At 33.0% G+C, this 24,037-nt stretch overlaps 1 protein-coding gene across 1 annotated transcript in view; it reads left to right on the forward strand.

The window, feature by feature from the left end:
* LOC148619842 (U3 small nucleolar RNA-associated protein 6 homolog) overlaps positions 1-24,037 on the forward strand; it is a 137,219-nt gene that overhangs the window by 28,584 nt on the left and 84,598 nt on the right. The window contains exons 12-13 of the mRNA XM_088580178.1: positions 462-541; positions 3,508-3,573. Of these exons, the coding sequence (XP_088436304.1) occupies positions 462-541; positions 3,508-3,573 (146 nt within the window). The remainder of the gene's footprint in view (positions 1-461; positions 542-3,507; positions 3,574-24,037) is intronic.

Here is a 24,037-nt window from a genome sequence, read left to right on the forward strand (position 1 = left end):
CCTATGTACACATGTTCATGTTTCAAGGAGCAACCTTTCATCAATAGCATTAGAATCAAACATATAGGAAGATATAAATCAGTGTTCTAGGATTCCTATTTCCTGTTACCCAGGGCAAGTGAAATTCGGGTCAGGGAAAGTTAGGTACTTCGTTACACTTTTCTGTGGCAAGTTGAAATCTTCATATGTGTAAGGATTTGTTTTGTTAGGAAAGCAGTCATTGACAGTGGGAAAGTTGATTTTATATGGATTTTTCCCGAGGAAACCTCAATTTCTGAAAATCCTAGAACACTGTAAATACAAAAATTAATTGTATACAAAAAGTACTCAAAACCAAATGTATTGAGTTAGGATGTCATATCCATCACCCAGAGATTCTAACATTACACGGGAAAGTTTTTTTGTTGCCAATGATTTGTTTCATAACACTTGAATGGTGAAGTAATCTTATCTTCTTACAGTCTCAAAGAAAAATATTCTGACAGACCAGAAACTTGGGATGCCCTTGCTCGGGAACATGTATCTGTTAAACCATATACAGGTAGGTTTACTATGATTGGACATAATGTTTGACTCTGCATTATAATGAATGACAGACTGAATTTGTTGATTTATGAAATATGAAAGTAGATGTTTTCAATATGAAATGTAAAGAAATCTTTTACTGGTATCGTACATTGATTGATCAAATCCCAAGAAGTTATAATTTAGCTCACCTGGCCGAAAAGTCATGTGAGCTTTTGCCATCACTATGCATTCGTCGTCTTGGTTGTCCTCTAACTTTTTTCAAATATCTTCTCCTCTGAAACTACTTCAACAGATTGTAACCAAACTTTGCATGCATGTTACTTAGGATATTTTTAACAATCCTTGGGTGGGTTTTTTTTATCTGGGAAAAAAACTGGGCTGCCATTACTAAAAAAAGACCATATATTTCAAATTGGAGAATTGCTGGGATAAACATGTTCAGCATGATATGATGGACCTATGCTAAAATTTTCAGAAAGATTAGTCATATGAGTTATGGATCCTGAAACAAATTTTTGCCCCCAATTTTTACATCTCCAACTTAGAAACTTCTCTGAAACTACTGAATGGATTGAAATAAAACTTAACATGAATGTTATGTAGAACATCTTTAACAATCTGTGTGTGGCATTTTTTTTTTTATCTTGCATAAAACATAGTCACTTACTAAGAATAGACCATTGGGATCAAATTGCAGAATAATGCAAATAACTAAAAGAAAATTGGGTTTAGCTTAAATCTGGCAGGGAGTAAAATTGTTCAGAATGATGAGCTTGACCTATATCAAAATGTCAGAAAGATGTGTAGCCAGATGAATGAGTTATGGGTCCTGGATTTTTTTCCTGAATTTTACATTTCCAACTTTTAAAAAATCTTCACCTCTTAAATAACTTGTAGGATGGATTGTAACCACACTTGGCATGAAGTTTGTTAGTATATCCTTAACCATTTCTTATCTGTCAAAAACATGGTCACCCCTTTAAAAATTGAGGAGTTGTTTAAATTACTCAAAAACCAATTGGTTTAGCCAAATTTTCACCGGGGGTGGGGGGGAATTGATCAGCATGGTGAGATCTTTTGCTTGATGTTGGGAGTTATTGCCCTTGAAGAGTTAAAAAATGACTATGAGAGATTTATTTTATAATATGAAATTGAATGGATAACTAAGATGTCCTCTATTGATTAAATGATTCTTGTGACAATAGTACAGTAAGGTCAAGAGTCCAGCTATAGAAAGCTAAAAAGACTGTTTTTGACCAGGTGGGTGATTCAGATTCTCTAGAGCCTCTAGTTTTGTTAGTCTTTTCATTCTTTTTACTTTTGTCATAATTTTTTTTTATGATATTGCCAAAAATATATATTTGATAAAAAAACTGGTATTTGTAGCCTGTAAATTAGTTTATTCCTTTGTGGACCTCAAAATAATTTTATATTGACTTGACAGCATAAGGGAGATAACTAAGGTCAATTATTGCAGAAAAGGATATTCTTTTTTAATAAGCTTATTGAAGATATCCAGTGGTAGATTCAGAGAAAGGGGATTGGGTTAGGCAAAGATAATTGCCCCCTCTCCTAAAAAGTGAAAAAAATGAGAATATATTTTTTTGCAAGAAATCTTGGTTTTAACATTAAACCTAAAAAAAAAATTGCACCACAATGTCACCATTTAAATTAGTGAACATAAAAGAGAGTGTGCTTAGGTGATGACAATCAGATTGTTTATGTCCAGTAGGTGTGTTTGTATGGTACAGTGGTTGTGCTTTCTGTATCACTTCATGTTATAATGTGTAAGTGCTATTTTTTGTTGGATACATGTACCAATTTTTGTGGTTTTCAAGGGTAGGCCAAACCATAAATTTGGTTCCCAATGGAAAAGATGATTTCCATTGGTGTGTATACTGAAAACCCCAAAACCTTGAATCCTAGAATCCATGAACTTGTGTTTCTTCCCAAATCTATGAAAATTGGTATCCGCAAATTTAAGTACTTCCACAGTATGATTCTCTGTTAGCACATACATTTATTAAATACAATGTGTAGATATGATAGATGCGTAATGCAGGGATACCTGTCTTAACCAAATCTTGAATAGAATGAAATCCTGTCTAAACCAGTCACTATTTGAAGCCCTTCATATCAGTTTTAGTGTATTTTGAACCTGGAAAAAAACAGGAATATTCAAACACCTGTCTGACCCAAACAAATACTGCAGTCCAAAAGGGGTTCATTTCTGACAAACCTGTCGGACCCAGACAAATATTGCAGTCTAAAAGGGGTTCATTTGCTGACAAACCTGTCTGACCCAGACAAATTCTACAGTTCAAAAGGGGTTCATTTCTGACAAACCTGTCTGACCCAGACAAATTCTACAGTTCAAAAGGGGTTCATTTTTGACAAACCTGTCTGACCCAGACAAATACTGCAGCCCAAAAGTGGTTCTTTTTTTGGGTCCAAACCTATTGGACCCAGACAAATTCTACAGTTAAAAAAGGGTTCATTTCTGACAAACCTGTCGAACCCAAACACATTCTACAATTCAAAAGAGTTTCATTTCTGACAAACCTGTCTGACCCTGAGAAATTCTACTGTACAAAAGGGGTTCATTTGTGACAAACATGTCTGACCCAGACAAAGTCTACAGTTCAAAAGGGGTTCATTTCTGACAAACCTGTTTGACCCAAACAAATTCTACAGTCCAAAAGGGGTTCATTTCGGACAAACCTGTCTGACCCAAACAAATTCTACAGTCCAAAAGGGGTTCATTTCTGACAAACCTGTCTGACTCAGACAAATTCTATAGTTCAAAAGGGGTTCATTTCTGACAAACCTGTCTAACCCAGACAAATTCTACAGCTCATAAGGGGTTCATTTCTGACAGGTTTCTTTGTAATCATTTGTTTATAAGTTAGTTGTATGTGTTTCCAATTACCAAACAACTGAGAAAAATGGTTTTGTAACAAACATTTTATCTATTACCAGAGGAAGCTGAGGCTAAATTCCATGCTGTTTATGAAGAAGCACTGAATGAGACAGTTTTGCCTAAAGGTAGGAATACTTTATTATAAATGATGGAGTTAAAGAGCTTGATCCAATTATCAACTATTTTAACTGAAGATTGAGGTCCTTGCCAAATGCAGGGACAAGATTTTTCCATGGTTTGGGAATTTCAACTTTTTCAAATCTGGATTTTACATTAGTACTTCATCTGAATTTGTTTCTACAATATCCTGCTATTTAATTCCCCTGTTAAACACTGCCAAATACATATATCACCATCCACCACATCTTTTAAAATCAAAACGTCATAAATAAATTCAATTACACACCCCCACCCCCAACCCAATAATATCACCTAATCAACAGTGATCATGAAGGTATGCAAAGTGTGCTGTAGGCCTTACCTTTTAACAAATTTTCAGGTCCACTGACTTTATATTAACAAGGGCTGGAAATGGTGATATGTCTTTTACAACAATTTTATTTTTAAACTGATCAATTTTCATCGAAATCGGTTGGAGTTGTAAAAAATTGTTACTAAAGAGAAACTGTTCATTATTAGACATTTTAGTATGATGCCCTACAAATTACCCAAATTACCTAGTATATCTACCCCTGGGTGATTCAGATGCAGAAATAATCATTTTTTGCCATATTAGAATATAAATAATTCATGTTAGGTATGGTGCTGTATTCAATTTACACACTGGTTGGCCTTTATATTTATATTTTATACCTTGTTAATCACAGAATAATCAAATATAAAGACCCACCCCATGTCTTAATGAGTTCAACACCATACCCCTATGAATTATTTCTTAAATATGGCTAACGGGTACTGATAGGAGCCTCACAAATGACAATGAACAAACAGTTCAACGTGTACTTGTTTATAATGACTTAGGATGATCATGATTTACAAATGATTATTGACAAGTTTGTCAACATAATCATTTTCCAAGCTCCAAGTAAGGGCAGACCTACATTTCCTCTCCTACTAACCACTGCAGACAGGCTTTTCAAAATTTGTGGACTTATTCAAATCAAACATCTTTTGACAATCCTATAATATAGTGTAAATTTGTTCCTGACATTACAAGATTTTTGGATATTCTGAGACGGGTGTCAAGATTTATGGATATTCTGAGAGGGTTGTCAAGATTTTTGGATATTCTGAGAGGGTTGTCAAGATTTTTGGATATTCTGAGAGGGGTGTCAAGATTTATGGATATTCTGAGAGGGTTGTCAAGATTTATGGATATTCTGAGAGGGTTGTCAAGATTTATGGATATTCTGAGAGGGGTGTCAAGATTTTTGGATATTCTGAGAGGGTTGTCAAGATTTTTGGATATTCTGAGAGGGGTGTCAAGATTTATGGATATTCTGAGAGGGTTGTCAAGATTTTTGGATATTCTGAGAGGGGTGTCAAGATTTATGGATATTCTGAGAGGGTTGTCAAGATTTTTGGATATTCTGAGAGGGTTGTCAAGATTTATGGATATTCTGAGAGGGGTGTCAAGATTTATGGATATTTTGAGAGGGTTGTCAAGATTTATGGATATTCTGAGAGGGGTGTCAAGATTTTTGGATATTCTGAGAGGGGTGTCAAGATTTATGGATATTCTGAGAGGGTTGTCAAGATTTTTGGATATTCTGAGAGGGTTGTCAAGATTTTTGGATATTCTGAGAGGGTTGTCAAGATTTATGGATATTCTTAGAGGGGTGTCAAGATTTATGGATATTCTGAGAGGGGTGTCAAGATTTATGGATATTCTGAGAGGGGTGTTGGCAGCCTATTAGAATGATATTTAGTTTATTAACATGTTTCTTCAATACATATGCAATATTAGGATACTTTATCTTACAGGTAATTCCCATTGTGTATTGATAATAGGTCATTCTTTCACATTCTTTGAAAAAATTCTGATTTCTATGGGACATTTATTGCAGGAATGTGATAAAAAGCACATGACCCCTTCTAATCTTTAAATTACTGCCCTTCTCAAGGAGTGGGTAGTATATTGGAATCACATTGTACCTCCATCTGTTTGTCTTTCTGTCCGTCAGTCTGAATATTCTTGCCATTATCTGGGCCCCTAATGAATGGATTGTGTGATTTATATAGATAGGGAATACATAGTAAGTGATTTTCAGGAGGTAGACCTAGGGTAAGGGACATAACACTTAAAAATCATTGGAACATTTGTATTCAGCATTTTATATCAATCTTATGTAAGCATCTAATTAACTTGAATTCATTTTATTCTGCTTCAAACGAAAGCTTGAGAGGCTTTGGTGAAATTGAGTATGATGCAAACATATCACTGATTTCATGAGTTATGTCCCTTACTCTAGGTCTACCTCCTTACTTGCTGTACAATATCAGATTTCTGTTTCATGGGACTTAGCCATTTTTCACCATATGAAATTTTAGAGAAAAATTTTGTCACAAAATTCTTGGCTTCCAATGGATGGATTGATTGTAAATTTGGTTTGTTGCTTTCTATAGGTGGGGTTTACCTTAAAGGTATGTCACATATATAGAAAGCCAGATTATAAGTGATATCAATTTTCTGTATGAGTGGAAGTATTCCTAGCACAACAATGTGTACAACTTCATATTTTGTATATTATATCCCCTGTCATTAGAGTTGGGGCTACATTTCAATCACCTTGTCTGTCTATCTGTTCGTTGCATTTATCTGTAACAGATTTCTCACCTTCTATCGGAAGGAATGCTTAGATATTTGATATGTTTCTTTTTCATGACGACTTGTACTGTGTCTTCCCTTTACAGTTTTGACAGAAATGGATGAGTTGGGATATCTTTAAATTAACACAACATAGGGTGCATCATCTTGTTAACTTCCTATTTTGCCAATTTCTAGTTACTCCCCTGTTATTTCTTTTAAATCAACCCTGCACAAGACAAATACTTATGAAAAAAAAACATATTATAATAAATAGTGGAATTTTAAAAGGAGATCAATCAGTCCAAATAAGATTCATTGGACTTTTTATTCCCCTTTTTACTATGAAATATCTTACAGTGTGCAATATAATGCAATTTTTTTCACTTTCACTACAAGGGTAGACTCCCTTGTATATTCAAAACAATTACTAAAACTAGCTGAACATATATTTTTAAAAGTGTTTATGACAAAACTATGAGTGTCATTCAGGGCTCATAGGTCCTTCCCAAGGAAGTTGGGAGGTCCATGACCTCTGACCCTCACTAATTGTAATCTCTTGATGAATAGTCATGGTGTGTATTTTATCAGATACATTCTCTTTTTTTGTTAAAGTTCAATGCCGCCTTTTTTTATTCCCTTGATTTTTTCAATAAAGTAAGTTTTAATTATTGTGCTTAAAATCAGTCATATTTTAGCATTTATAAAAACTACACAATAATTTCTTGAACTAAAAGGAATTTTCATGACATTATTAAATTATTGGTTAAATATACAATGAATGTATTTTCAGATATTGTATTTTCTTATTTTCTGATTTTTTAAAAGATAAAAGATACACTATGTAGAGTTGTTGACAACTGACAATTTGTTCTCAATATTGACCTCCAGACATTGGAGAATTTGAAAATCGTAAATAAATGATATTTGGATTACTAGATAGATTAGACTCTCTATTTAAGGTATTGGGTTGTTTACATAGCATTGAACAATGAATAAAAAGATATCAGTTATAAATTGTCTTTTTTATCACAATGTACAATGTATGGGCGATGTGCAGGCGTCCCCATACAAGATTGGAGAATACAGGTCTGCTTGAGATCAGAGTTGCTAGGTTACATCAAGTTGGTTAATTATTTAGGGACAGCCTTCAGACTATAATATACCAAGTTGTGTTTTTAAATTGTGTAATAGCAGACAGAAAAGTGTAAATATTTGCTTGAAAGTTCGAAGGGTGACGCAAATTGTGGAGAAGTTTTTGACTTTTTTAAAGATAGTATGTATATAACGGAATAGACTTATCAGAGTTAATTCAATTTTATTTCATTGAGCTGTTAGTATGGGATAGGTGGTTTTATTGATTAAAAGCAAGGGAAATTTTTTATTTTGTTTGTTTCAGGCCAACTAAAAATATTTTCTTGTTTCTCAGGCCCTACCTCATCTTTTTAAAGGTATGGTACCTCATTACCCATATTTATTACCACACCAAGTAAACGGCAGAAAGAATCTCCCTTGTATATTTTCCAGTTATGAGTAATGTAAAAAGTTCGGGGCAATAAAAAGAAATGCTTCCCTCCCTCGTCATCATTGTTCTTTTTATGAAAAACAGACTGCCAACCAAAAATTTAAATGTGTTTGAATAAATCACTGTTATTCAAATGAATTTGATACTTAAAAAAATTCTATGCTGACAAGAAATGAGTGTGTTTTTCAATAATTTAATTAGTGTAAGAATGTGAAGTTTTTATATAGCAGTTACCATGCTGAACTTTTAAACTTTTAGGGTGAAGATAGATATTTGCTACACATATAACTTGCTTATATCTATCAACATCTTTATCAAAATGCCTTGGTTGGCCTCTTGGTAATGTGCTTACCTTAGTTGTTGGAGGTCAAGGGTGCAATACCACACCAAGTCATACTAAAGGCTTTGGTAATCTCTGCTTCTTCGCCAGGCATGTTGCATAAAGAACATATAGTGATAATTGGTGAGCTATTGCATCTAAAAATTGGTTCATATGTCTAACAGTAAAAAGCAGGGTCTGTTTAATTAATCAATTATCCTTGTCCTGGAATGCATGAAATACTTACTTCCATCAATCAATCAATCAAGTATAAAATTCACAAATCTGGGAAGGGTTTTACATGCCTTAGTCAACAAGAGCTATATATAAGTTCAAAAAATGCTTTAGGCTCTGAAAGTAACAGTTTATTTTAAGCATAAAGTCATGCATACTGGAAGAGAACAGCAGGTAAGTATTATGGTAGACAAAAAGCTGGGAGCATGTGACTTAATAAACAGTTTGAGTAATAAATTTGTTTATTGAAAAAATTGAATATGACTTAACAAAAATACCCAAGATTATGTCATCAGAATTATAATCTTATTCAGACCTATTTATCATATGATTGACAGCGAGATCTGTCTCTAGTGTGTACTGGTAATCCTTGATATTCTGAACTTCTCTAGGGTTATCTACAAGTTCCGTCAATGATCCTTCTGATGGGATCAATTTGTATCTTCTGAGCACTCAAAAGCAGATAGTGTTGGTTGGCACCTCTTATTGTTGCATGGTCAAGTACCCCACAAAAAGGAGAGGATTTTGCTCTTGAGATGTTTTGGGTATCAATGTTCACAATAAAATTAGATTACTTCATTTTAGTAGCCTACTTGACATTGTTCAAAGGTGATTATCAAAGTTATTGATTGAAGTTGTTTAAAAATTTGTCAGTTTGTTTTTCTTAATATTTGCAGTGACTGTAGATCATTTGCTGTTAAAATAACTTTTGAAGTTTTGAAGTACTTTTGTATTAGATATAGGTATTAATCCTTTTAGGGCTAATAGCAGGGAATTTACTTATTTTTCAATTTTAACTTTTCAAAGATTTTCATCCTAGGCATTCTCGGTTCTTTCTTGTAAAATAATATGTATTTGTTTCAATGTATGATATGGGATTACAAGTTTAAACTGAAGTTTTCTTGGCTGTTTTCTGTAAACATATTACTTTTTGCTCTTGCTAATTTTTGCAGATTCTGTGGTGACCATATTAGCGAGTATCAAATTTTCGCGGTCTAAAGAGTAATCAAGGGAACCAAGGTTATAGCGGTAATCAAAAGAATGCAATTCAGAAACAAAGACCAGACATGGGAAACAGACATGCACAACAAAGAACATTAAGTAACTAAAATCATACATACAAAGTAACAAAAGCAAAAAGCTAAAAACTGGGAGCATGGACCAGGTGCACCAGTAGGGTAAGCGTCCTCAGCTTTTCTAGAAACACCCACCACTAAAAAATGATTAGTGTTAAAAACAATATCACAAGTACTATTTTTTGTGCCTTTCAGTCCACCTTGAAAATAGCGAAAGTTAATATGTTTACAGTATTTTCATATTTTTCCCTGGAATCTTGGCTGTTTTATTCTCCCCAATAGGATTTGTACTAGGAAAAGTAAACTGTTATAAATATTTTCTGAGATAACCATTATACTTTGAAACCTGTCTAAACCAAACACTGGATAAACCTGTAACCAGTAGATACAAGACATCTTCTGAAGTTCCTGCATATCAGATTCAGTAACTTTTTAACCGGTATAAATGGAGCACCTGTCTAAACCAAACACTGGTAAACCTGTAACCTGTTGAAACAAGACATCTTCTGAAATGACTACATATCAGATTCAGTGACTTTTTAACCTGTTTAAATGGAGCACCTGTCTAAACCAAACACTGGATAAACTCATAATCTGTAGATAGAAGACATCTTCTGAAATCCCTCCATATCAGATTCAGTAACATTTTAACCTGTATAAATGGAAAACCTGTCTAAACCAAACACTGGTAAACCCATAACCTGTAGAAACAAGACATCTTCTGAAGTACCTGCATATCAGATTCAGTAACTTTTTAACCTGTATAAATGATGCACCTGTCTAAACCAAACACTGGATAAACCCGTAACCTGTAGAAACAAGACATCTTCTGAAGTACCTGCATACCAGATGCAGTACCTTTTAACCTGTCTTTAATCCAAACTTTAATCCAAAAGGGAGTTTGATCTAGACAGATTTCATTGTTATATGATATAAGGATCTTCACTGGACTAATTAAGAATAACAAAGGTTTCAAAGGGTTGTAAAATCTGTTTAGATCTTTCATGCTATAACAATATAAGAAGAAAAAAAAGATGGGTCAGTGAGTTTGTTTGTGAGATGTAAGCATTTGAAATTTTGGAGATGAAAGTGATTTCTTTAAATTTTCCATAGGTCATGTCTTAGTAGGTTGTATCTATAAAAAAAACACTGAGGAAATAGCATGAATTTCATAAAAAAAAGTTTATTCCCTGCTGTCAAAAACATTAAAATATTGGCTATAATTAGCTGTATTACTTTTACTACAAAAACTGTACACTTGCTACAAATGATCTGCTTAACAGTTTAACCTTTATACTCCAGAATATTCCAGTTTATAAAGTGTTGGCATGGTATACTGATGTCTACTAACACTTCCAATGTAGATATTCCCTGATGAAGCGAGAGCCAAGGAGAATGGTTTAATCATTCCAGTGTCATTGAGGCTGTAGTAAGCAACAAGGTCTCCATTATTGTTCAGTATATGTAGATGGTCTGTATTGTAGTCCATGATAAGGACATTGTCTGTCGGTGTCACTAGCATTCTGACAGGACGTAATGGCTTGTCCTCAGAATTGATATCTGGATGGCCGGTATAGAACTTAATGTTGCCACCTTCTGGAACGATCACTGCCAGACTACCTCTTTTTGCTGAAGGTCGTTTATCAGTTACAGAGATATTTCCATTTCCAGTTGTAATGATATTGAATTGGATAAGTTAGGAATTGTTTTTAATTTTCCTTCTCATACTTTATAAGTTGCTTTCCATTTTTGTCGGTGATGACAATGAGTCCATTAGTTTCATCCCAACCCCTCATTATAACTTGGTGGTCCCTTGTCACATGAACACAAGTCAGTCCCTATGGATGAATAGTGAATTTTGAATCTGTGATATCAATGTTGCCAATCAACTCATTCACTATACATAGGGCTGATATGTTATTTACCACTATAAAGGGGGGCCCTGATGGAGAGATTGCCAGACTGTATTGTTTAATGTTGAACAGGGACAGTACAGTTGCACTATCATCACTGTAAAGTCTGATAAGTATAAGCTTCTGTGATTTATTGTCTCCTATCCACATAGATCCATTGTGGGAGACAGCAATGTCGTAAATGTGTGCTGTGTCAATAATGTACTGCTTAACAACTTTAAAAGTGATTTTGGTGGTATCTTCTGTCTCGTCTTCTCTGATATCATTAATGTTCAAAATTTGATGGTCCTTTGATAGCTTTTGATGAACTTTTTCACATGTTGCACATACAAACCTATCACAATCATAGCATTTCCATTTGACTCTAGTTCTGATAGTACAAAGCTGGCATTTTGTTGGCAACTGTATTGGCTTTATGGCAGATATTTTGTGATCCATTGAAAGTTTCATGTGAACTTTTTTTACAAGTGTCACATATCAACATATTACAGTCTATGCACTTACATTTGGTTTTTGATGCTGTCTCACAAAGCTGGCAATTTGAAGAAATTTGAATTGATTTGATGATTTCATAATCCTTGGCAAGTTTTAGATCTTTTTACAAGTTTCACAGATTAGAGAGCTGCAGTCGTCACATTGCCATTTGATTTTTGTTCCAGTCTCACATCCTCCAGGAATTTGAACTGTCAAATCAGACTTTGATTGCCCGATTTTACTTTTGGTTTAAAACAAGTAAATCATGTAAATTTACATAATACAGAACTTACTTCTTGAATATGACATATTAGTTTATATATTTATTGATTTTTTAATAATTTTTGTCTGCTGTGCCAACATATTAATTTGGATAATATAAACACTTATGTAATTCTGCAGTGCAATCCTTTTTTTAAACAGACAATTTTATTATGTAGTTGTTTTATTAACTGTGAAAGAAAAATTTTCAAATTTTAACAGTTCCATCATCTTATAATTAAACCCTAGTCACACTTCATATGACTGAAAGTATAAGCTCCAAATATCCAAGAAGAAAAATGATTAAGCACTAAAATCTATTGAGATTATTAATTGGATTATCTCCCTTACTACATTCCTGTGTAGTTTGAGTACCTTTATTAGCTGGAAAATGAAAAAAAATAAGATTAGTTCTTTAACTGTGCCATGGTAGTTTATGACTGTTAATATGAATGGCTAAGTTGGATAATTCTTGAGGCCATTAAAACTATTGATTTGGTTCTATGAACATTATCCAAAAGTTTAATGTGCAAAAAAAAAATTTTAAAAGCAAAAAAAAAATTTTCAAAACTCAAATTTTGCTTCTATATAATTGAAACTTATAAAAAATCATATCTTTATCAACTGTAAAACCTGTTACAATTCAAATTGTCTCTTTTTACTCTTTTTTTTTCAAGAGTGATTTTTTAGCGAAGTGAAAAAAAAGTCATAAAACATGTGGGTTTTACTTAAATTTGGAATTTTTTTTAAAGATATATATAAGACAAAGTTCTTTATTTATACAAGTTGATGTGATGGGAAAAAGTAGCAAGTTCATTTTCATTTCTTCAATTTTGAAGATTTTCTTGTATAAAAAACCTTAGATTTTTATCTCTTTCCTAAAATTCCCAAACCAAGTCCCCCTTCCCTATGTGATCAAATTAAATTCAATGATTCATCAAATAGATGAGTATGATACATCTGTTCTCAGAGGGTCATTCTATAGGATAGAACTCAATAAATAAAGACAGATTTTTGTCCCTGAAGTTTCCAGGAAGAAATTCCCAATTGTGATAGTCATTGTCTAATTGACTAAGTTATGATCTGATCAGTGTAATATATCTGTTCTCACTGTGTCAACTTTAAGGACAAGAGAGAAAAAAATAAATAAAAATTTATCACATTGCTTTCCAGCTGTGACAGGCTTATAAGCTGAAGGAGTTTACAGCAAATTAGCAGATCTTTGTCCTTTATCTGATATATTCAATTTTAGCATCAGTTATGTATCAAGTGAAATATATACCTGTGATTCTGATAAATAGTTTCAGCCTGTACAGTGAAACCTTTTAATCTGTAGGGTTTATTAGGTTAAGACAATTGTTAGGTTTTACACAGTAGTATACAATGCTATGAAATTACTGCGAAAATACATTTTTTTCTTGGGTACCCAATTTTGTGGTTTAGGGGAAAATGATCAGTTCGTGGATTTTTGAATTGGTGGATTATTATATATACTATGGTTTTGACAGGTTCCCTGTTTATTCAGGGTTTGGTCAAGGCTGGCTTGTATATGAAGAAATAATGAAGACAGGTCTACTGTTTATTTAGGGTTAAGTTTAGACAGGTTTACCATTTGTTCAGGACTCAGTATAGACAGGTTTTCTCTTTGTTTAGAGTCAGTCTAGACAGGTTTTCTCTTTGTTTAGAGTCAGTCTAGACAGGTCTGTTATTTAGTCAGGGATTTACATTTTGAGGGTTTCAGTTTAGACAGGTGTACTGTCTTTTTATGGTTCAGTTTAGACAGTTGCACTGTTTATATTTGTTTCATTTTAGACAGGTGTATTTTTTATTTATGGTTCATTTTAGTCAGGTTTACTGTTTATTTATGGTTCAGTTAAGACAGGTTTACTGTTTATTTTGGTTCAGTTTAGATAGGTTTACTGTTCTTTTTTGTTCAGATTAGACAAGTTTACTGTTTATTTATGGTTTAGTTTAGACAGGTTTACTGTTTTTTTTGGTTCAGTTTAGATAGATGTATTGTTCGTTTAGGGTTTGGTTTAGGAAGGTTTCCTGGTTATTTTAGGTTTGTTAAGACAGATTATACTGTACTTTTCACTTTAAATTCTGCTCTGAAAGTGGGATGGAACTCTCTTTTAATGATTCTTGGTCTGAGTAGTTTAGATATTGTCTTTTGACATTCTTCAAAATTTAGGTCTTTTTGCTCCCACCAATAGGAATTTCCAACTTAAGTTTTCACCTGTAACTTTCATCTGATTCAAAAATGATAAATGGTCTGAGAATTTTATTGGAGGTTAACATTTTCCTGATGAGTAAAAACAAATGATAGTGAGACAGGTCAAGTTCGAGTTGATAAGGCAAAAAACTTTGTTTAAGGCTAAATTGGATGAAAAAATATGGTAGGTAGTTTTAAAACTATTTTATGTAGACAATTATTGGAAGATTTCTTGACCTTGATAGTGCTCAAATAAAAAATGATAGTTTAGCTGCATTTCATAAAAAATACCAATAAAATGTGCTAGGGTAGGTAGGATAACCATATACAGTGAAGTTTTTTCTATGCCCTAATTAGTCATTGTACTTAATGTCTCAGGTCCGCAAGCAATGGAGGCCTCTGGAAAGTTACCAATGACAATTGCTACTTGCATGGTTTGGGAACTCTTGATACTCGAATTATATTCCTACATTGCATAGCAGACAAGGTTAGAAAAACTTTGATTTGATAATGCTGTGCTTATAATTTTCTGTTTCTGCAACGTCATTTAACTTTTTCCACCCTGTCTTTTATGAGTAGGTTTCTATGTTTATGTAGAAGGTTTTAAAAAAGTATATTTCTAAAAAAGTTGGGGAAAATAACACAGTCTTCCTGTTTTGTTTATTCTCATCATGATCCAAGGCCAGTTTTCTGCCTTCAAGTATTCATATTGTAGTCAATATGTCTTATTGTGGTTAAAATCTTTTAAAAGTGACAAATAGATAATCATAGCAGGAGGTAGAAATCTAAACTGGTAATGTTCACCATTATTACAGCATCAGTACAGATATTGCAAATTATAAAGCTATATAAATAGGCATTATTGATATCATAGGCCAACATTGTCACACAATTTTATGATTTGAGTCAATGCTTATGATTTACAGAGCTGGTAAATACTTGTTTATCGGTGAACCAATCAAGGCTTTACAATTAGCCCAAGTTCTGTGTTTCCTGTTTCCTATTTGGCTTGCAATTGTTGCTGAAGGCACTATGCAAATCACAGCAAGTCAACTGCCACTTGTTTCAATGTTTGTTAGGTATTGTTTTGATTGATGACAAATATAATTAATTAAGATGTCCAGAAAGAAAAAAAAATAGGTCAGTGGCTTGCAAGAGGAGATAATTCAACAGAAGCATTTACATGATCAGACTCCGGTTGGAAGCAGGGGGATATATTTTTGTGAGTTTTAAAATATTCCTAGATATAACAGGCTTCTTTTTCCGACGCAGTTGGTATAGTTCTCACTTTTTACCCTTTGACCTTAAGGACGCTCTACTATGGAAACGCAAGTCACCTGATCGCAATTCTGTTTCCTGATTGGCCAAATACTGAAAAATTAGTGGCATTCGAAAAAACTGTGTAGAAAATTTGTAATGACATGCCATATGTGTTAACAGAAATGTAGAAACTTTGAAGTAAACGGAATAAAATTTTACTGCGTTGGCTATCTTTTTTTAAAGATAGTACCTGTTTAAATCTGCAGGATGGTAGAAATAAATGCAATGGCAGGCAAATTTTTGGTCAATTCTGGCAAGTATATTTAATTGTCTGGGCCAAATGTCTGATAAACAATATAGGAATCATGTGTTTGTATTTTTGTTTCATCTTTGGAATGCTGATCCAGTCAAAATGTTTGAATTTATCAGAAGATTGATAGTTCACTTATTCACTGTAAGAGTAATCAAGGAAACCAAGATTCCATCAGAAATCAAAAGAATGGAATCTAGGGATGAATACTAGACTGGGAAAACAGACACACACAACAAAAAACATGAAGTAACCAAAACAATACACACATTTAAACAAAAGTAAATGAGCAACTCGGACTCCACAAAAAACTGGGAGCATAGACTAGGTGCACTGGTAAAGTAAGCCTCCTCTGCTTTTCTAGAAACACCCGCTGAGTTGCTTATAAAAAGTCAAGTCTGTAGAAAGAAAGAGGAAAGGAAAACTAAGACATGGTAAACAAATAGGTCTCATGGTGCAGATGGATATATTGAGTTCATGATGACAACCATTAAATTTTTGTAGTGATGACTTCAATCTTGTAGCAATATAACCCTGTTCCAGAAGCCTACTTGTTAGAAGTCATACAAAAAAGTATTTTGATTTGAGTTTTTCCCAGTCTTAGTCTGAACATCAAATTTGAATATTTATTTTCATAACTTTTCCATTCTCACTTAGAAGGCAGAAAATTTTCATGAGAGAACTTTACTTTCATAGACCTATTTACAAAGCACAATTTTCACACCTGTGAATTCATGATCAGAGATTACACCCTTAATCTTATATTCACAACATAATAAACAGTGTATGATTCAACTCTTATGTGTTACATATATCTAATAAGTAAAGAAATTCTGTGTTTGAGCAATAAATAATCCTGATATTACAACATAATTCTCTTGTATCAGAATATATGAATCACATAGGATCCAATAAAGCAGTTTTCTGACTCCGCCAGAACGATGTTCAGCATGACAATTGGCAAGAATCAAGGATCCAAACAGACAATAACAATGAATTTATACAGCTCGCTAAACGACAACATTGAATGAATTATCTTTTTTATTCCCGAATCTTTTTCATTTATTTCCTTTATTTGTTAATTTTATGGATGTATTTTCTGCTTAGTTGGTTTGTGAACAACAGATATGAAAGTTATACCAATTCCTCGTTCTTCCATTTGATTCAGATGTGGTAGTTGTTTCATGTCTATGTAATCCCATCCCTTTAATTATAGCTGGCTATTAGTAAAAATGACAGTTTTTATTGTATTTTTTATTACTTGTTTTTGGTAACTTTTCATTGTTGGCTTGACAGGTTTATATTTATACTTTGCTGTTGTGGTGTAAATGTTTGTAATGTTCAATTTTGATTTTTTGAATATATTGTGCATAATTTAATACAGTTTGTTTAGTCAGGTAAACTTGCTTTTCACATCTTGTTTATATATCCCATTACTCAAGTTTTTGAATCTTAATACACTCATAAATATACCCCCTCCTTTGAACCAATAAACCAGTCCTCTATACCAGTTGCTCTATTTACCCTTCCTTATTGGCCACAGACCAACCCCTAACTCCTTAATTTTAATTCAACATGCATCACCCTCTCCTCATATTTTTCATGATAGGGACAGTGTGTCAGCGACTTCCTACGTCTGTAGATCCTCGTCCAAATATGACATGCCCTCCCTACGGATTGCTCCATTTACCTTTCCCTGTTGGCCGCAGACCAACCCCTTACTCCTAAATGCTTGATTTAGCATGCATTGCCATCTCCTCACATTTTCATCCTTTTTTAAAGTTATGCCTGTAGTAATATTTTTTATTTGAAGGCAATAGTTAAAAATTGACCTATCAATGATTATTTCAGAATAAATACATGTACCTGTTTCTCTCACTCTAGATGTATCATAGAAAAGTCTGAACAATTTACTTACTCGGTATGAACTTACAGTGGGAAGTCTTATTTAATTTAGTAACGGGAGAGGAGTTTGTAAAAGTGTTCAACACTTGTTCTTCAATCCCAATATTTTTTATATTCACTTGCTATTGATATGTAATATTACTGAATAAAATACTGTTTACACTAATTTAGTTATAGATTACTTTGCAAATCAAAAGACAGGTGTAGATACTTAATGGTATGGCCTAGGTATGACAAATTGAACAACATGTTATTTACTTAATGTGGCCTGAAAAAATACAAAAACCTAAATCTTGACTTAATTAGTAGAACTTTATAGTTGAAGACCTAAAGTAATTTTAGTAATGAAAAACAAATAATTTACTTGGTATGGCCTTATAGTTGAGAAACTGATTTAATTCAGTATTGTCTTCACATTGCAGTGGTTTCAATGTAATTATCCTGTACAAGATAAGTGTACTGTATATGTCCTTCAGTAGTAATGTACTAATCATGTTAATTAGTTTTTCCATTAGCTATTCTACCAATAAAGCTGAAACCACCAAGTTATTAATGAGTTTTTGGTTACTTTACTTGTTCAATGTCAGATCAAGCTTCTCTTTGACACTGATCTAGGAAATAAACGTCTGTAAAAACATCATAGTCATCAGTACTGTGTTGTTAACTAATTATGTGATTGTCAAACAAGGTGTAAAGACTTTTATCTTGAAAAATTCACATGTTTCATGATGCACAAGCTTGTTGCTAACATACCGTGTGTTTGACAAATAAAATTTACAAGAACTCCTTTTCAGTGCATGAACAATATAATATGACTTAATATGGCTTTGTAGAAGAAATGATTTATAGGGAAATCCAAAATGATGCATGGACCTCTTTTTCTTGCGAAAATTTGTTTTTCACATTTTGGTGTATGTTGCAAATTTTAAAATAAGTTTATCTCACTGTCACATTACTGAAGGAAGGCATACATTAAACTTCAATCTGTGACTCCATATGATTTAGTGTTCCAACACTCATTGCCTGTATTTTTAGATAACTTAATATTTTGTTTGTAGTTTGATCAATAAGAGCTACTGTTTAATGCTTTGACAGTTATTGCAGTCTTAGTAAATTTAGGCCAATTTTTCAAGGGAGGAAGAAACTGAAATAATAAACAGGAAATCCATTGCTTGTTTCCAAACAACTGTTCTGTTTCAAGGAAATTTTCTCCTGCCAAAAATAACATGGTAATAGAATGTGTCTGCCTTTCTGTCTTTCAGGTCTTGTGGAAACCTACTATGAAAGCCCATGGTTCAGCAATGTTCAATCGAATTTTATTTTTACTATAAACTGTTCCCCTATTTAACATGGCTGCATTAACTATAGGTGAACCTATTATAATGAACATTTGCATGGTCCACACATTTTCTTTAGAAAAATATGCAACAGATGTGACTTACATTTAAACCTCATTACCCTGTGTTTAGGACTCTTGTACATTATTCCAAACCTGTATTTCTCACCCAATTAACTTTCCTATTGGTTAATAAGCCCAACGTTGGGAAAACTTAGGAACATCTCGAGTGGTCCGTCATTGATATGGGCTCTTTGCTTTTAGTGGTTGTGTCCTTTTGAAATATAAAACAAGTTGACCTTTGACACATTGTTTCTATTGAAAGAATTTTCAAAATTTGGGGAGATATTATCATTTCTGCATCTCTGGGTCTATTGACATTTGTAAATATCATTTTATCTGGGTGAACGAATTGGAAATTAAACTATTGATGAACCGTAAATAAGAGGGGATTTTGTGATTTAGAAGACCGCTGGTCCATTCAGTGATGACGGGATAGGACAATAAGTTCGTTACAATGATAAATGATTGCCGTATGCATAACTGTGTTGACCGCTGGTCAGCTACAGGACATAAGGACAATATGTGTAATTCTGTATGCATTGTAGATTGAAATAACATTATTAAATATATCATAAACTATATTACTGTCACGGAGACAGGATTGTTTTATTAATAATTTAAACCTGAAATAATTGGAATGGTAATTTATGGATAAATTTTTACTAATTTCCTGAATATTTAGCTTTGCACTAGTAACAACATACAAACCAGGATATCCATATTCTTGTAAAAAGGGCAGCATTTCTAAATTTGTCACAACTGTAATGACTGAGCATCTTTATATTCTGTTCATAATGTAAAAGTAATCAGAACTGTCTAAAATTAGCTTCTATTAGAATGAATTTTAAGGTCCTTCAATAAATTTCACAAAAAGTTGTTTAATGTAAAATGAAAATGGTTAGTTTTGATAGAAGAGTTAGAGTAAAAATTGTGACAATATAACCTCATACAGATTTTGCACTTATGACAATCTGTAAAACTGATTGCAGAAACTGTTGAAATCCAAAGACATGTGTCCATCTAGTTCTTTTTGAAGTGAGGGTGGAATTAATAAAATGTCAGATTCTTACCTCAGTGGCAGATCCATATCTGGAGAGAAGTTGGGGAAGGGTGTTGGAAGCAACCCTTTTTTTATAAATTTTTTTTTTTTTTTTTCTTATATTGTTCATCAATTTGCACAGAAATAAGCAAACAATACCCTGGAACTCTCTTCATCTGGAACCACCTTCCCTTTCCAAAAAGTGAAAGTGTTCAGACTGGTGTCAGTCAGACTCACGTAACGGCTTTGATTTGATGATCACAACTTTTCTCCACCAGGTTTTGTATGGTATTTAGGAGATAGTGAGACAGACCGTTAGTCAGCTAGTAGTCAGAATTATGTTCCAAAGTTCTGTGATCTAGCACTTTGATAAAGCAAAGAATCTTCATCATATATTCAGACTGATTAAACACTCCAGTCTTAAAGTGCTTGAAATATCTGCACCTTAAACTTCAACATATATTTTGATTATAAAGTATATCTGCAAATTCCTATGCATTCCAATAAGCATATCCTTTTTACCTGCATTTTGTATAGGCATTTTAAGTGTTGTTTCTGTATTATTAGCTGTTTGATGTACATACCATCATAAATGGTAAGATTCTATCATGTGTTGTTAATACACAAAATGTTTTATCTTGACTATTTAATTATGACAATCACTAGGAGTATTGATTTAGTTATGATTTACAGAAAAAAAGTGGATATGTCTCAATTGCTGGGATATTTTCTTTGCTTCTACTTGACTTAGAAATTCAAATTTATCAATATTTATTATCGGCCTGCAAACATTGTTAGGAGGAGTGTAAAGGAGCCATTTTGTATTTCTGCTTCTCTGTCCGTCTGTATGTTTACCTGACCAAATACTTGTATATATCACAATATATGGAGAAAAAATCAACCTTTTATTAAAGCAGTAACCAGTTTAATGAACAAAACATCTGTGTCTTAAATGAATTTTCCATTATTTTGATAAAACTTGCCTTTAACTCTCCTTATTTGCCCAGAAAATTACCATAAACATGGCTGGAGTTCCATAATTCTTATCAAAAACTTCGTCCCAACACATTTAACACAGGAAGCCGGATATTGGAACATTATAGAAGAGATTTTAAGATGATATCAGGCTCTCCTTTCATAGCAACAGAATTTTAACCGGTTTATTTGTTTTTTTCTCTCTATTGATTTTACAAGTGGGAAATCTTTAACAAACATTTGTCCTTTGTCAGAGATGATACGATTTGAAATAGATTAGCCTATAATCATGTCATAACAATTTCGATTATAGAAATTATATTTATAAAATTTATTGCATGAAGTCTTGTCAGTTATTAAACATCTACATTAAGTCCCAGAGTTGTATGCACAATTGTGGTGAATGGTGAAAATTTTCGATTGAATAAAAAACAAGATAAGAACTTAATTGCAGCAATTATCAGAATTTATGATTGAGGTTTATTGTACTGCGTCTTCAGAATGTCATCATAACCCTTTCATCTTACCATTTAAAATTCTGTTTCAATAAGACTAATCTCAATCGTTCCCAGTCATCTTACGTGCAACTTGAGATCCTATCAAGGCAGATTAAACATGCTTATTTGAATTTTTTTATAACATGATATGTTATTTATTTGTGTTTTTGCACTTTACTGTCTTGATGCTGTTTTAATTTCGTTGATTTTGTTTGATGTTCAAGACATTAAGGATGGGAACACTGCCATAGGTTAGGTTTCTCCTTTACGATTTCATTGCTTCTGCATGAATGGATTCGTGGACCAGTAACAATTAGCCAATTGGTAAATGTGTTTGCTCAATAAGAAGAATTATATAAAACTTTAAGATTTATTGATGAATTAAATATTCCTTCTGATGTATGTGAATTTAAATAGGGCTAAAGTTTTCTATGTGACCAATGATCCAGAATTAAGATTTATACTGAAAGCATCTTGATTCATGTTATTTCAGTTGAATTGGATTCAATGTGATCCTTTCCATGTCTTGTTTGTCAATATTTATGTAGACATTACCAGTAATTAACTACTACATCTTTAACTAGTGATGTCTGTATAGATAGTTTTCTTTATCAGCTCCATCTTGTGATGCCTGTTGGTGATCTTGCATTCAACACCATCTGGTGATGCATGTTGGTGATTTTGCATTCAACTCCTTCTGGTAATGTTTGTTGGTAATCTTGCATTCAACTCCATCTGGTGATGCCTGTTAGTGATCTTGCATTCAACTCTGTTCGGCAATACCTGTTGGTGATCTTGCATTCAACATCATCTGGTGATGCGTGTTGGTGATCTTGCATTCAACTCTGTCAGGCGATACCTGTTGGTGATCTTCCATTTAACTCCATCTGGTGATACCTGTTAGTGATTTTGCATAAACTCCATCTGATGATGCCTGTTGGTGAACATCATGCATTCAGTTTTGGCTGGTGATCACTGTTGGTAATCTTGCATTCAACTCCATCTGGTGATACCTGTTGGTGATCTTGCGTCAACTCTATCTGGTGATACCTGTTGGTGATCTTGCATCAACTTTATCTTGTGACTAGAAAATCTGGCCTTATGGCTTTGCTAAATAGCTTTAAAATTTGTTCAATAGCTATGTTTAATGCATTAAGCAGGTTTATGACCTTACCATTTAATACTAATTTTTTTTTAAATTTTAAAACAAATTTTCAGTGTAATCATTGTTAAAAAATGCATTTTTCTGCCACTTTGATGCCACTGCTGTGCCCATGGTAACCATGAACCAGTCTCCACAATCTTTTTTCTGAAGGGTTTTTGCCAGTTAATACTTCCACCAACTTTGAGCTTTTGTGGACTTAATTAGTACAATCTACATCTTGAATTTTTGGCTGGAATCACTTGTGTAAAAAAGGACACACCAGCCAAATCCCATGAAGGAAAGGGTTAAGTGAAAAATGTCCTTTTTTGTTTTTCAAAAACTTTTTCTGTTTCCAAATCTAAAAAAAATTACTTTCATCAGATCGTAGCATTGCACTGCATTACTCACCTGCATAATTTGCAATGATACTTTCCAATGTTTTACGGCTTGTATTTATGTCAAATGATATGTATTTTTGTTCTAAGTGTTACACCTGTAATTTGTACCTGTCATATTAAAAAAGTTACTAGTAAAATTGCATATGTATAGTTTGTTTTACGTGTTACAATAGGGAGTTACATGGCTGTCAGCAGTCATGTATGATGACATTAGAATTTTATTTCCTATAGACTGACAAATATGTAAAACTGATTGTAATATATGCATTACAGATAAAATGATAATGCAGTAACCTTGTAAATAGTGTCAAGAATTTTGTTTTAGCTTTCTTTGTGTTTTCCTTTCTGTTTGTTTTTATACTTTCATGTTCATTTTTCTTTTGTTTTACAAGTTAGATTTGTAATAGGCTTTCTCTACATTTTTATGAGAAATGTATGTCTATATATTAATTATCAAATACATGCCATCCTTTATGCTTGCTACATGGGCTTTAGAGCTGTACACATTTACACAATAGTTTTGTCTTCAATTCAAGCAATTTCTTCAAGTTTTTTTAGCTTGAAGATAAATATATGTACAAATTTCTTACATTGGCCGTGTAACCCTAATTAAAAACCCAGACAGGAGTGGCTCAGGGTGATGCATTGTTCCCTTTGGTCTATCCACTTTACATTTATACCTATTATTATCTGTATTATTTATGAATAATTATGAAGTGTTATACACCAGCTATTAGTTCTTGTCATGTTAAATTGCTTTGATTTACATGTAGATAAAAAAGCTTGTCACTTTCTGCATTAAATGTTCTGATAGATTGTGCATTTATGCATATTATTAAAGTCTTGGTTTTACAAAATTATGTGATGTTAGTGTCACATTT

This window comes from Perna viridis, chromosome 4 (genome assembly GCF_037379345.1).
Source record: "Perna viridis isolate PV_CMFRI_1.1 ecotype Kerala chromosome 4, ASM3737934v1, whole genome shotgun sequence".
NCBI lineage: Eukaryota > Metazoa > Mollusca > Bivalvia > Mytilida > Mytilidae > Perna > Perna viridis.